The sequence below is a fragment of the Tetrao urogallus genome, assembly GCF_951394365.1.
Source record: "Tetrao urogallus genome assembly, chromosome: 6".
Lineage (NCBI taxonomy): Eukaryota > Metazoa > Chordata > Aves > Galliformes > Phasianidae > Tetrao > Tetrao urogallus.
In genome coordinates, this window is record NC_136819.1 from 3,487,365 (window position 1) to 3,502,766 (window position 15,402).

General features: G+C 41.7%; 1 protein-coding gene across 2 annotated transcripts in view; it reads left to right on the forward strand.

Moving 5' to 3' along the window:
- The window catches only part of NAV2 (neuron navigator 2), a gene marked incomplete at both ends in the record, with an annotated part of 305,316 nt that overhangs the window by 184,995 nt on the left and 104,919 nt on the right, over nt 1-15,402 (forward strand). For both annotated transcript variants that reach the window (XM_079537585.1, XM_079537584.1), the window contains one exon: nt 2,975-3,132. In XM_079537585.1, the coding sequence (XP_079393711.1) occupies nt 2,975-3,132 (158 nt within the window). The remainder of the gene's footprint in view (nt 1-2,974; nt 3,133-15,402) is intronic.

Sequence of the window (15,402 nt, forward strand, 5' to 3'; positions counted from 1 at the left end):
GCAGTGGCTTTAAAAAGAAAGTTGTTGCTCAATGATATCTTCCACTTTTTCTTTCCTGTCATACAGTGCATCCCCCAGGGACTCATCTCAAAGCAAAATCATCCGATTCACTCTTGGTCAGAAAAAGTCTTCTAGGTTAGCGTTTCTTCATCTTCCTCGAAGCATGAATAATCCTTTTGCAGTATTATTGCATGCGTAGGATTCATGCTGAAAATGTTTGCCTCCTCGTTTGTAACTAGGCATTTTACCAGCAGCTGAAACATGGAAGTGTTGGGCGAATTTTAACTTCTTTCTGTTTTTCAAAGTGTGGAATGCATTTAGGCCTGCAAGAGAATGATTGTGTTTTCTTACCCTTATAAGCTTTTGTTTCTGAGAACAAAACATGGTTCTGGGAGTTCTCTCCCTGCTGCACCCATCTGTGTGAGCTGCATGTAGCTCTGCATCACTGAAATAGCTAGAGCCAGGCTACTGCTGCCCTGACACATCAGTACAGTATTCCTGCCTGTAGTAGTGGGGTTATAACCAGGTGGTCTCTAAGGTCCTTCCCCACCCAAACCATTCTATCATTCTGTGCTTCTTTCTGGGTCACAGTTATGGCCTGGGCTCAGTACCTTTCTCTAGTAGCAAGAAGCTGGAAACATCACCCTGCACCTAGATTTTGCTTTAGATTTCACAGATGTTGCTGTGAAATGTCTTGGCCAAACACCAAAAATACGTGCTAAAAGCACTCAGTTTCTACAGAGAAAAATGTGAGAGAAGTGATATCTCACTCAAGAGTTGTTGTTGACTCTCACGTTTTTCATTCTCCATGTGTTTCTTAATGGCAATGACACTATTGTCTCACCAACTTGCCACTTGTTGAGTGCTCACACAGTTCAGGCAGCTTTAATTCCTTTAAAATACGACAGATTCGCAAAACCTGTGTGGCTGCCTTTCACAGGCCCTGCCAGCCTGCAGGCCTTGCTGCCCCACTTGGCCCTGCCCGTAGCATTTTGTCCTTCTGAAAAGCCAGAGCTGAGATATCTTGTGTGTTTGTAGCTCAGTTCCTACTCAGTAAAACAAACTCTTAATGAATTGCTTTCCAAGTGTTCAGGAAGAGCCTGGCAGCCATGTTCAGGTTGCTCCTTCCCTTCCCCACTGCTGCGCCTTCCATGTGGTCTGTGTGCAGAATGGAGCATCCCTGGGGTGTTCTCTGTGGCACCGTGCTGCAACTTGTACAGCCGAGGACAACTTCCTAGCACCCCCCAGTGCTGGAAAAGGCTGCTCTTCCTGGCTAAATGGAGGGTTTGTCCTAAAGTCTTTGGCCAAATAAACCTCAGAACCATGATACGCTGTGCCAGGTCCGTGGTGCTTTGAGTTTGTAAAAGATTTTTTTGCTTTGTATTGGAATGATGCCCTTATGTTTTATCCCATTTTGAGCTTTGAAAGCATGTGCATGCAGCTGCTGACATTTCTGTACTTTTCCTTCATGTTTCTTTTCCTATTTCCTATTTCTTCACTGGACTCTGAGAAGCCAGTTAATTTTGAAAGCTCTGCCAGTCTCCTTCCTGGCTTCTTCCCCCCCATAGGCACAGCACCCCCATAGGCACAGCAGGGAGTTGGTCTGCTGTATCTCCTCACTCTGACAACTGGGACTTCTTCATTGCAGCCTACTATTAGCGCATGTTAAGTTAAATTGGCTTTTGTATTCCATGCAGAGTCAGTTTTAGGGAGATTCCACCTTACAGAAAATACAAAGAGAGCACAAAGAAGACCCTTTCACTGCTTCTTTATGTGCCATGAACTGGTCCTATCTTTTAGTCTGTAATGTGATGGTGTTGCTTTTTAAAATGAGTTGTTTTCTTAATTCGCTTAAGAATGGATATTGAGAAACCAGCAAGCCTTTCAGTTTTCAATGTTGCATCTACTTGGAACATAGAAGCATGTTCTTGTGAGCACGCAAAACACAGTGCAGACCCACAAGCTGTGTATATTAATGTTCACTTTGAAAAACTCAAGCACACAGGTTGTTTTGAGATGCAGTGCCTGTGGCTTTCCCAATTGTCAGACTTTCAGAAAATTCTACCCCTTCCCTTTTTGCTTGAAAAATGTGAAACGAGTATCCTTTCCTGTCTGCTAGTTCCAGAATCCTAACTACCTTTTTTTCTAGGTAAACATTTAAATCTTTTCGATATGGGCTAAGGAAATGCTGGAAAATCCATCCCTGAAACAGCTTGCTGCCATCCTCTATCCATTTAAAGCAGAAACTTATGCCTGCTCACTGATGTGGTTGCCCTAAGAGCATGGACTTACATTTTGTGTGATTTTAATGGGTGCAAATTAAAGCCAGTTAATGTTTTGCTGGGCTGGCCACTGAGCACAGATGTAATGTACTTCCCTGTGTTACATCCAAAATAAGTGTATCTCTGCTCAACAATGTGGTTTAAGAGCAGTAATGTCTCATTTAGTGTTAACTTTACGCTGGTATTATTACTGCACTGCATTTTTTTGATTCACAAGATTTATGGCATGTGACCATTAATGGAACAAGCAAAAGATGTGTAGAGAGGGTCTGATTGTATCACCTTACTGAGAGGAGGCAGCTTAGTGTGTTCTCTGTTGAGTCCATTAGAAACAACTCTTCCTTTTGCCAAATCTGGTATTAGTCAGCTTAGACAGGGATTTCAAACTGCGTCCTGGAGTTTTTTTGAGCTGAAAGGAAAGCTGTTAAAGTATCTGATTAACGATCTTGTTTCTTTCTTTTTTTTTCCTTTTTTTTTTTCTTTTCTTTTAATATAAAGCAATTCAGATTGTAGCTTGTTTGTGATTCATTTTTCATCTCAGATGATTTTTCCATTAGTTCTCTGGTAAGGACCAAGACCTTAAAAGTGTATGTTTGTGATATTGATCCTTTTCATCTTACGCATGGTATTCCATAGTTTCTCTCTCATAGTGCTTTTTCACATATCTGATCTTACTGTAATTCTTTTGTCAGGCTCCCAGGCCCAACCACGAGGGTGTCCACTGCAGGCAGTGAGACAAAAACTCGTGGTGCTGTCAGTACCAACAATCGCCGCAGCCAGAGCTTTAACAATTATGACAAGTCCAAGCCTGGAGTTCTTCTTCCAGCATCCACAAGTTGCAATGAAAAAGGTAAGTGCTTGTAATTTTTGCATGCTCAGTTTTTCTGAATGGTGGTTTTATGCAGGGGAAGTTGGATTCTCTATGAAACTCGAGATGTGAGATTATCTCGCAGCGTTGAGTGGTTCTTTGCAAACACAGCTCCTTGCAGTGCTTTCTCTTGGTGTTTACTTTTCTCACCCACTTTTAAATTGAATGATTCATTCGCCAAGTCAGTTTTTAGTTTCTATGTGGTTAAGGCTAGTAAATTTTTATTGTGATTGCACTGGGTGCAGGATATCATACTCATGGTAGGCAGTCCATAAAAACATACGTGCCAGTTGTGTTATGATCATTTCTGATCATTTCTCGTATACACACTTATCTGTAATAAGAATGCTTAAAAGTTGGGTAAAAACAGGTAAAATACTAGCAGCCATGAAATCTTAGTGTGCAGGTTTGACTTCTCCCCAGAATACACTTAGTTAAAGCATGCTTTGAAAGAGGAACTCATTCCCAGCATTAGAGCTGGCTTCTGTTACTACCTGGTGAAAATCTTGCTTGGATTTCAATCTCAATCTAATTCAAGTCAGTGGAAATCATTTTAGTAACTTCATATATTCTTGATCAGCCTCTTTGGAACTATAATAAGGAACAGAGCACTGATGGTATTTCAAGAACAGAAATGAGATTTAAGAAAAATTGTTGACTCCAGTACAGACAATCAGATCACTTTTAAGCTTTCAGCATCCATTGTGTTTTTCTGGGTAACTTGTCATACAGAGAGATTCCTTTGTCAGGTCTTTAGTTTATGAAATTCACTACTCCTGAAGTCCAATAACAAGAATATTTGCCTGGACATTCTTTGTATTGCCATTCAAGTTCTCCTCCTCTGTGATGTAGAAAAAACCAATTGATTGGTTTTATTTACTGTGATAAGTAAATAACAGTAGCTTTTTCTTTGGCAACATTAGATTTGACAGTTCATAGAAATTTAGATTGTAAAATTGTTCCAAACAGTGTGCACAGGTTTTCTATTGGATTCTGTAGATCCTCATGCTATGTTTAACGTTTTTCTCTTGCTTAACATATTGGCCCTATCGTTGTCCTATCCACCCCTCTCACAAGAAAATGCTATGATAGCTGAGAGCAGTGCCACTTACCTTGTTTTTATCCCCGGTAATTCTTCCTTCTTACAAGTGACTCCACAAGCCCCACTGCTTTACAGTTATTTACAACTTTGAAACGTTGTTTTTTTTTTGTCGCTTTTGTGACTTCTTTTAAGATTTACTGTTCTGTCCATCTGATTGCAGTTAAATGTAGTAATTTCTCAGCCTTGAAACCAGATCATAAGTTGTAACTGTGTCCTTGCAGAAAGCTGTAGTATCTTTGTATTAAGGGACACGGTTTAGTGGGGAAACACTGGTGCTAGGTGGATAGTTCAAAATGTATGGAAATGTCAGTGATAAGCAGGGATTGAATTTTGTGTGTAAGTTTGTGGTAGTACTCTGAGCCTCTGTTGCTCTGAACTGTTCAGCCTGATGTCAAAGACCACGAAAGGTCACCAGGTGGTGGGGTCTAAATAGCATTGGTGGGTTGGGACGCCTGAAAACTTGTTCTGTTTTAGGAAGTATCCTTTCAGTAGGAAGGCAAGGTTCTTGAATGCTGTAAAGGAGTAATCCTTCCTTACTAGGAGTGGGGTTGTGACTTGATGTCTTGAAGATATGCACAACAAATAGCCTCAGGAAGAACTGGCAGTGGTGAAACAGGCTTTCTCATTTCTTGCCAGACACAGACAAAGGGGGAGTAAAAAATTAATCCAAAAATAAGACATTTTGATGAGTAGCTTTACAGGAAAGGAAAATGACCACTGAAGATTTCTTCAATATTTTCACATGGTGAATAGCTCCATTTGTTTTGCTTCCTCCACTGTTGTCAGAGGTGCTTAAAAAACACAATTTAAATTTAATTTCAAGAATCTTGCAGCATATTTGAAGGCAGAAACATGATTTATCTTTATAAATGCTGCAAAGAAACTGTGTTTGCATTGGAAATGCAATACCAAGTACCGTCCTGTATGGCACTGTGTCATTTTTTCAATGACATTTACTGACTTTGTGTCCATTCAGTAAGTAGATGGTCTGACAGCATTCATTGCCTTGAATTTGTAGCTCTGAGCTCTGTAATGCAGAATTTTCCAGCAGAGTGGTGGTGGATATGACTGGTGAAAACAGAGCAAATTGTTGTAGTCTGCTAGAGTCAAATCATTGGCTTAGTCTGGCAGCTAATTCAGTACCCTAAACGAAGTCATTGCACTTACACAGATGGATCAATATTGTGTTCCAGTTGTGTCTCCTCGCAGTGACTTGGCAGAGTGCCCTTTAGACTCAAATCTCCTTGTTATACGTGCATCACTTCAGTAACGGTAATGCCTGTGGTTTTCATGCTTGTTTCTTTGGAGGAAATTGTAATTTTCTTCTCTAGAACCTCATGTCCTGTGTCTCATCTTGTAATGGTGTCACTGGAGTCTTGAGCATCACAGAATGATAGAATCATTTGGGTTGGGAGGGACCTTACAGGCCATCTAGCTCCTCTCCCCTGCAATGAACAGGGACACCCATGTCTCCATCAGGTGCTCAGAGCCCCATCCAGCCTGACCTTGGGTGTCTTCAGGGCCAGGGCATCCACCACCTGCCTGGGCAACCTGTGCCAGTGCTTCACTGTCTCCAGAAGGCAGAATCTCGGAGTACGTGCACACCCCTGAACCAGCACTGAATTAATTGTGCATCTAGCACCAGCAGCATTGCTTTTCCAGCAGAGCAGAGTGCACTACAAATCCTACTCAGGAGATCCTCCAAGAACATTTTCAATCAGCCTGATCAGACTTTGTATGGGAAGAAAATTACTTTCACGGCAATACCCAAAAATAGGCTAATGAAGTAGCAACATCCTACTTGATGAATCCACAGTTACTATTTTGGAAGGTACTCAGTACCTTCCTTACCTGTAAACAGCAATGATTTAACTGTGACGTAAGCATGTAATATTCATCTCCGTAACTGAATTACATTTGGCATTCAGTTAAAAGCTGGCAAGTTACAGCTGTGCTCAAGAGATAACTTGAACTCTCTTGACTTTCTCTCAGTTTGCTAAGATTACTAAATAAGGGAAGCCAAGTACTGGGTTCAGTCTTGACTTTCTTCAGTTTCAGAGAAAAGTCTTCATACTGGTGTTCTGCCTTGTTCCCCTCTCTCTCACATGCAGATTTGTCAGCTTGACTGTCAGCTGCTTTTAGGCAGATAGTTCTGCGAACACTCATTCCTCATTGTAATCCATCTCTTCAGAAAGATAGAATTGTTACTGAAGAAGCATGCAAGGTAATCTGCTTCCTGTGAGTGCTGCAAACGCCCAAAAGAAAAAAAGTGTGGGTTTTTTTGAGGGGGGAGGGGTGGAGGTGTGTATGGGTTGGTTTGATTTTTTTCCAAAGTTGATGGCCTGCGTATGTTGCATTAAATACTCAGAACTTTGGTTCTGAGTCATAAATCCATAAAGCCAGTAATAAATTATGGTCTTGAGGAGAAGAGAGAAAAAGAAAAATAAGAAAGAGGGCTTATGCAAGTTGAATTTTACTTAAAAATATAATCATGACACAAAGTTGGTTTGCATTCATGAGAAACAAAACCAGTTGGCCTGACAAATGTTTGGCTTATTTTACGTTAATTGTAACGTTGCCAGACAAGTTTAATGTCAAACTGCTGAGACAATTCAAGCTTTCTGACCCATATCCTGAATTTTGCCTAAGGAAATAAGACTCATATCACCATGTTGTGTGTCAGTCAGGTCTCTTCTGGTAATTCTGATCCCTTTACACAGTACTAGCTCTGTGTTTTTGGAGGAGGAAATAGGACGAAAAGAAATTTGCCTGGTTTGGCAGGCTGCTTTGGCATGAGCCATCACTTCCTGATAGAAGGTTGCCTTTGCTATATTACATTTGAATCGGCTCTTGCTGATTACTGTAGGATGTAATTTGCAGCTTTCATTCATCTGTGGCCTTTTCTTCCAAATGTGAACTGTCTTATTAGTCAATCTTCTGCATCTCGTGGCAGCAAAAGTGCATGAATTGGAACAGAATACAGCAGAAATGAAAAGGACAGTAAAAGGAGCATGGAGGAATAGCTAGCTACTGGAAAACAAATAACCTAGATGTTCTGTTATTTTAAGATTCCATTAGTAATCTAATGATGAGACTTTCTTGGGGAAAGGATTCTATGAAAATAAATTCTTGGGTGTATGTTGAGGTAACGTGTGTAAACTTAGCAAATGAATAGAGATAAAAGACAGATGTTCTGTCATAAAGACAAGAAATGTTGCAGGGCTTTGCTCATCCTGCACATGAGGAATTGAATTGATTTTGCCAGATGACATTTGCAAACGCTGAAGGAAATCAGGGTGTGAAGTGCTAGAATAAAGCTGTCTGTTGCTCCCTGTGTGCTTCTGAAGTCATCTGTGCTCAGCTTTGAGCACAGTGGAGGAAGCAGCTGGTGTAAATACTGGGGCTGCTTCACAGAATCACAGAATCCCAGAACGGCCAGGGCTGGAAGGGACCTCAAGGATCATGAATCTCCAACCCCCTGCCACATGCAGGGCCACCAACCTCCCCATTTAACGCTAAACCAGGCTGCCCAGGGCTCCATCCAACCTGGCCTTGAACACCTCTAGGACACGCTTTCTGGGAAGAGGGTGAAAACAGGATTGGTGAGAACCACGTGCCTACCCTTCATCCAGGAGTGTACAGGCCAGTGTGGCTATTGCATGTATATCAAAAGCACTTTTTTCACTTCTTTCTTTCCAGAAGAGAGCAGCAGCCATGGGAAATTCTGTGTGTAACAGACTTTTTGAAATATTGCAGTTCAGCTAAACCTTTGTTGAGGGTTATCTCTACAAACTCAGTTGAGCTTTGTCTTAAAAGCAACAACTAATTCAGATGGGAATTTTGTGACATGACTGGATGTCTACCATGTCACTACCATGGCTTGTCCATGCAGTAGAACTGTAAAATCTAGTCTTTTTCTGCAGTACTATTTGACAGCTACTGACAGTGGGTGCTTAGATTTTATGCATGTTAAATGGGAGGGGGAGGCAGTGTGATTTTATTTTATTTTGTTTTGAAAGCTGTTGAAATCTTGCAGCGTTAAATCAATCTTTCTGAACCTTTAGCTGTTCATTTCTGGAAATGGGCCATATCTGGAAAGCTCGAGTAAGGCATTTGAAAATGAAAGCAAAAAAATCGGTGGATGCTTGCAGTACACTAAAACTCTTAGAATACAGATTTGCTGAAACACATAATTTTCAGTGGTTTATGAAATAGTTTCCTGTAACTCACATGGAAGGTGTGGGCTTGTTTTCTTTTCCATTAAGAGCTTTGAGTCAAGATAGGCTGATTGTTGCTGTCCAGGATTCTCCTCTAAGGAGGATGATGTAGACACCCATTCACGTGTGTGGACACCTTCCTGGAGGTTAGGATATGATAGCTCCTGCTTTTTGGAGTTAGCTCCAAGGTTTGTGTGGAAAATTTCTTCTATGCTCCTGGGAATTTGAGTGTTCGTATTCCTCACATCATAAAATGGTAGCATGCCAAGGTAAATGTTTTTCTTTTCAGTGATTAGCCATTTATAATTGCAGTATTCTTCTACACAGAGTGCTTTAATGTGTGTAATTGCTGTTAAAGGCTTTTATTCTTATAAAAAGGAAAATACCATTAGATTCTAATTGCATTTTTAGATCACGGGGAAGTAATGAGCCATACAGGCTTGTGGTTTTAGATGTCATCATAATCTCTTCATATACATCCTATAATAATCTCTTCATGGGGCCTCTTAATTCACTTCTGAACAGTCTAAAGTTATTTAGTCCATACATGGGTAAGCATACCATTGGGTTACTTTTATTCTTTGATGTCCTTCAACATCACAAAGCATAATATAGCATGAAGAGCATTAGCCACCTGCCAAGTTCACCACTGAACTCATGTCCAAAACATTCCTAAGGAATGTAAACTGTCACCTGAGCTTGACATTTCTATGTCAGTATGTGAATATTTGTTGTTAGTTATCTTGAAGCTCCACATTTCCATACCCTTTTAATTGTCTAAAATGGTCACCAAATTAGAAATGCCCCAAACTTCCATTTGTTTGTGCAGTTTAGAATTGAAAAACCTATTTTTTGTCCACGGCAGGAAGGAACAGAACTGTGTTTGAGGTGCTATCAAGAATGAAATTTAAAAATCGAAGCATGCAACTTCAAGAAAGAGCTTGATATGGTGGATTTAATCTGTTAATCTATCTCAGCAAGATTATTAGTTAATCTATTAAACTATTCCAGTGTTTTGCATAGCTTCAGGTAATTCAGGTTGAGCCAGAATTTAAAAGCCATTTGTGTTGAACAGAATGATGGGTATTCCTGAGAAACTGAGCACCCAGACGTATCCACTGTCATTATTGATCTTCAGGCAGTCCATCTGCATTTTGCAGTCTCAAGAATGTGGTGACATTGTGTGGAGATATTCTGCTTACTACTCTCTGGTTTGCATCCAGAGTTGGTAAAGTCCTTAGTTTATGAAGCCGTCAGAAGCGTCAATTCAATATGTCATTGCAGTGTGTTTACGTTGTGATGCAGCAGTGTGTCTTACTGTGGCTTGTAAGCTTATGTGGCATGTGGCTTACATGCTTTCTATTGGGTCGATTCTTTTTCTTCTTTATTCCTAATAATTGATTTAAAATAATCCTGCAGAGGGCAGTAGAAGGCTGAGGGAAAAATGACATCTTGCATTGGTTTAAGTCTTAGGTAAAATATCAGCAGGAAGAAGCACTACCAAATTTTGACCATTTCTACATGAGACAGAAGAAGTGTTTGCTTTTATATTTGTGAAGTAGTCGGGTTTGGGCAGTAATAGGAAAAAAGAATATATGCATACAGATTGGTGCACTGATTTAAGTAAATGTGTGTTTTGATATCAGTGTTCCTGCAAACTTACTCCATACAAGCCTTATGAGAGCGTTGTGAATTCAGATCTCACTGACTCTGCTATACAATCTGAGCTCTGCATGTCTGTTTCCAGGTTGGGATACAGTGTATTTGCAGGGGAGTAAGAGAAGCACGTGGCTGATGCTACATTCCTTTTTTTATCTTTAGTAACCCCTTTTAACCTGGAATGCAGCACATATGTAATCACAGTTGCTGTCTTCACAAGCATGCATGGTGAAGGACTAAGAGGCAAGTGGCACAGGTTCCTTTAGGGGAATTTCCATCTGGCAGGAGGAATAACATTCTTCGCTGTGGGAACAATGAACCATCAGAAAGTTGTCCAGGAAGGCAGGGCAGTCTTGCTGAAGGTATTCAGGACTTGCTTTGACAGAGCCTTGGATAAACTAATCTAAGGTCTTGATTTAAGCTGAAGGTTGGAAGAAATGGTCTGCAGAGCTCTCTTACTCTTACTCTCTTACTCTTACTCTTACTCTCTTATTCGCTCACTCCAGCTTAAAAATTTTAGTTTCTTAGAGCATCAAAAATACATGGCACGTTGACTAAACAGTATCAGTGACATATGTAAGGCACTCTGTTGGGGGTAAAAGGCAAAGCAAAACTGAAGTGTGCTTCAGGACTGATAACTACACTGGTAAGAATAATCTTATGTTTTGTTTGTGGTCTAAATATCTTTCTTATTTAAATGTTCTGTGTTTTCCCTTGCTCTTTGCTGATATTCATTTCTGGTCTGTTGATGTGAAAATTCCTTACCCGTGGAAGGTAAGGAATTTTTTTCTCATATCTTTTTCACTTGTTGCTATCAAAATAGGGCTGACAACCAAGTTAGTAATATGCTGGCATGGAAATGTCTGCACTGCTGAACAAGCAGTTGTTGTTGGTGTATGGTTCTGTACATCAAATGTGTGCACTTCAAATGTGGGCAGTTGGTTTATCAGAGCAGTTCAAGGGGATGTGACATATTCTGTCACAGACTGATGGAATGATTTGGGTTGGACAGGACCTGAAAGATCACCTGGTTCCAACCCTCTCCTATGGACACGGCGCAACTCCCACTAGACCAGGTTGCTCCCAGTCCCTTCCAGCCTGGTCTTGAGTGCTTCCACAACATCACTGGGCAACCTGTTCCAGTGTCTCACCACCCTCACAGTGAAGAATTTCTTCCTTATATCTAGTCTAAATCTGCCCCCTTCCAGTTTAAAGCCCTTTCCCCTCATCCTGCTGCCATAGCTTTAGTAGGAATGACACTCCAAAGTGAAATCTACATGTTTGCAGTTAGGATGGCATGCATCCCAGGATGTGGGAATACAAGAAAAACTGTTCAGAGCAGAAGCTGTGGAGCAAGATAAACAGCATGAAGAACCAAGGGCACCTCTAGAAGAAGAAGGAACGTCTCACGGCTCTGATTGGACAAGTGCCTGTGTGAATGGTTGAAGAGTGTTTTGTAGAATGCTCTGTTGACATGTAAAGGTGGACGGAAAAGTTGTAGGGGTGGAAAGATAGAAAAAGAAAACTTATGAAGGTATAGAAGTGATGTGAGAACTTGTAATAAATGATTTGGATCATTCGCATCAGGCGCTGTGCCAGGATTCTGAAGGAGTTGGCTGAGATGGTTGCTGAACTGCTCTCCATGCTATTTGAAAAGCTGTGGCTGTCAGGTGAGGTTCCAGGTGACTGGAGGAAGGGTCACATCACTCCCATTTATAAGAAGGGGAACAAGGAGGACTTGGGAACTATAGGCCAGTGAGTCTCACCTCTGTGCCTGGGAAAATCATGGAACAGATCATCCTGGATGACATGCTTGATCACATGAGGAATTGGCGTGTGATCTGAGACAGCCAGCACAGCTTCAACCAGGGGAAGGTCATGCCTGACCAATCTGGTGGCCTTCTATGATGGAGTGAGCATTGGTGGACTGGGGAAAGGCAAACAGTGTCATTTACCTGGACTTGAGCAAGGCCTTTGACATGGTCCCCCATCACATCCTTATCTCCAAATTGGAGGGATGTGGATTTGATGGGTGGACCACTCCATGGATAAGAAATTGGTTGACAGGCTGCAGACAGAGGGTGGTCATCAATGGTTCTATGTCCAGGTGGAGGCCGGTAACAAACGGTGTCCCCCAGAAGTCTGTCTTGGGACCGGTGCTCTGTAACATCTTTATCAGTGACACAGGCAATGGCATTGAGTGCACACTCAGAAGTTCACTGATGACACCAAGCTGAGTGGTGAGGTTGACATGGTAAAAGGAAGGGATGCCATTCAGAGGGACCTCAACAGACTCAAAAGGTGGGCCTGGGTGAACCCAATGAGGTTCAACACAGCAAAGTGCAAGGTTTTGCTCTTGGGTCAGAGGAATCCAAGGCATCTGTTTGGACTGGAAAGAACAGTCCTTGAGAGCAGCCCTGCAGAGAAGGACCTGGGGGTACTGATGGATAAAAAACTGAACATGAGCCAGCAGTGAGCCTTGCAGCTTGGAAAGCAGATGGTATCCTGGGCTCCATCAGATGAGAGGTGGTCAGCAGGGACAGGGAGGTGATTGTCCCTCTCTATCTGCTCTTGTGAGGCCCCATCAGGAGCACTGTGACCAGGTCTGTGGCCCCAGAACAAGAAAGACAGGGAGCTGTTGGAGAGGGTCCAGAGGAGAGCCACAAAGATGATCAGGGGACTGGAGCACCTCCCCTATGAGGACAGGCTGAGGGAGCTGGGCTTGTTCAGCCTGGAGAAAAGAAGGCAGTGGGGTGACCTCATTGCAGCCTTTCAGTACCTAAAGGGAGCTTACAGACAGGAGGGGAATCAGCTCTTTGGTAGGGTAGATAACTGTAGGATGAGGGGAAATGGTTTTAAGTTGAGGGAGGAAAGACTGAGGTTGGATGTCGGGGGAAATTCTTTACAGAGAGAGTGGAGAGGTGCTGGAACAGCTGCCCAGAGAGGTTGTGGATGCCCCATCCCTGGAGGTGTTCAAGGCCAGGTTGGATGGGGCCCTGGGCAGCCTGGGCTGGTATTAAATGTGGAGGTTTGTGGCCCTGAATGTGGCAGGGGGGTTGGAGATTCATGATCCTTGAGGTCCCTTTCAACCCTGGTCATTCTGTGATTCTGTGTGATGTAGAAAGCACCTGGGAATGCACTCTTTGGCTTGCTTCTTTGTGATATGGAGCTTTTGTTGAGCTTGGTATCACACACGTTTAAAAGCGGCAGATTTGGATAATGTCAACTACCTAGATCCAATTTAAAAACAGTGGGTTAGAAACAGCAAGACTCTCGTTGTCCTTACCAGGGGCAGCCTGAGATGTGCAAACTGACATCAAACCTCAGAGTTCTCACCTTTCCTGTCAGGGGTCACATCTTGAAGGCTGAAGTTTTCAGCAGCCTTCAATTGAGCTTCAAAAAAGGACACACACAGAACAATGAGAAGAGGAGTACTGCATACACAGTTAGAGGTTTGGAAAACTTCCTTTGCAGCTATGTATTCAAAATATTAATTTGTGTTATTTGCCTAAAAGAAAGGCTATTTCCTTGTTGCTTAGAAGATACCTGTAGTCAGTGAGATTTGTATTAGTAAGAATTCTCTATGACTTTAGTAGGCTGCATATGAGTGTCTGCTTGTTTGGAATTTGAAACTGGTCCATATCAGAAGCAATCTACATGCATGTTTTGAGAACAAGGATGATTACCCCTTGAAAGGGATTAAATTAGGTAGAGTAAGTAAAAATTTAATAGCTATCCAGAGGTGATGTACAGGCAGAGGTAATAGGTTTGGCTCAAATTACTTTGACTTATTATGACTTATTATTATTATTCAATGGTAACTCTAACAACCCTAGTGTTTTCTTGAATTGAAAACTTTTCATTTAAAAGCAAAAGTAAAGGACAAACCCTCTTCTGTAGTTGCACATGAATCCAGATTGTGTATTTGTTGTTACAAATAACGGCTTGGCTCCTGTACCGAGAACAGGATGGGCAGTCAGTTTGTATTCTGATGTTGCATGTCTTCCTCACTGGAACAAGGATGGTTTTTCCAGTCTTGGTAAATTAATGGCAATAAACAGGGAGAAAAAGCAGATTCTCTCCCTTGTGCCAAATAGTATTAGAAGAGTGAAAGAAATATGGTGAAAAAAAGAGTTCTGACACTCGTAAGGCATGATAGGGTCATCTTATTCCATGGCTCAGCACCACCTCTTCTACCCTTCCTAGTTTCCTGGACAAAGAAAAAGCTGTTCCTTTTGGTATGTAATGGTTGAGATGATCACATGAATGACCATGAGAGTCTTGTTGACTTTGTTATTGAATAAGAAATGATAGGTTTGAAGCAAACAAAACCCCTGACTGTTTCTATTCATTGATGGTCACATTGTTAGCTGTGGCGGAAACGTTTCATTGCCAGTGTGTTAATGACTAACCTGGTCTGATGGGAACTAATTTCCAATTTCTACTGTCCATCAGGAAGAAAAAAAAAAAAGTTTAACAGACTGATTTTATTGTTCCCCATTCATGCCAATGTGATTTTTATCTAGATGCTATTAAAGCATTTTCATGTAACAAGTAGGAGAAAACAGTATCATCCCAATGCTGGTAAATCAGTTCATTTGTGCTCTGCAATTTAGTCCATTTTGCTTGTAAGGCAAAGGGAGCTCTTAGGCAGGATTGCCTGACTGAACAAGAGATGAAATGAAAGCCAAGCCTTGAGATTTGACCTCACAAGTGGCTTCATGCACAGCTTATTGTGAAGCACTGAGGAAAGCCATGCTGTTGACATGCTGTACTGCTGCAGTGCTGGATGCTCCTCAGAGTCTGCTGTCAATTACTGTCATGCTAAGAAACATTCTTCAGCTAACAGAGGGGAGCCTTTCAGAGAGTTCAGTATAGACTCTTTCTTGAAAGCAGTCTGAAAACCACCTGTGATGCCCTCCAGTTCTGTTTAAGAAGTCAGTGTAAAGTTAGCAGCTGATAGAAACTTAAACAACAGCTGTTGTAATAAGACTTTGCATTTTGAATGATATCTTTTGCTAATAGTCCGCAGATGTGTGATATCTTACATAAGAGAATGTTAATACAACTCCATGGAGCAGGGAGGAGCAGTAGGCAGGCTTGGCCAGCAGTGAAATTAAATGTCCACTGGGCTATCAAAAATAAATGTGGGTCTGGAGGTGGAGAGCTTGCTGCCCCTATCAGCGAATGGCATGAGGATGTCAGAAAGCTGGAGAGCAATTTCATAGAACAAAACAGTTGTATCATGCAACAGATAGCTGTAAGTTGATAGTT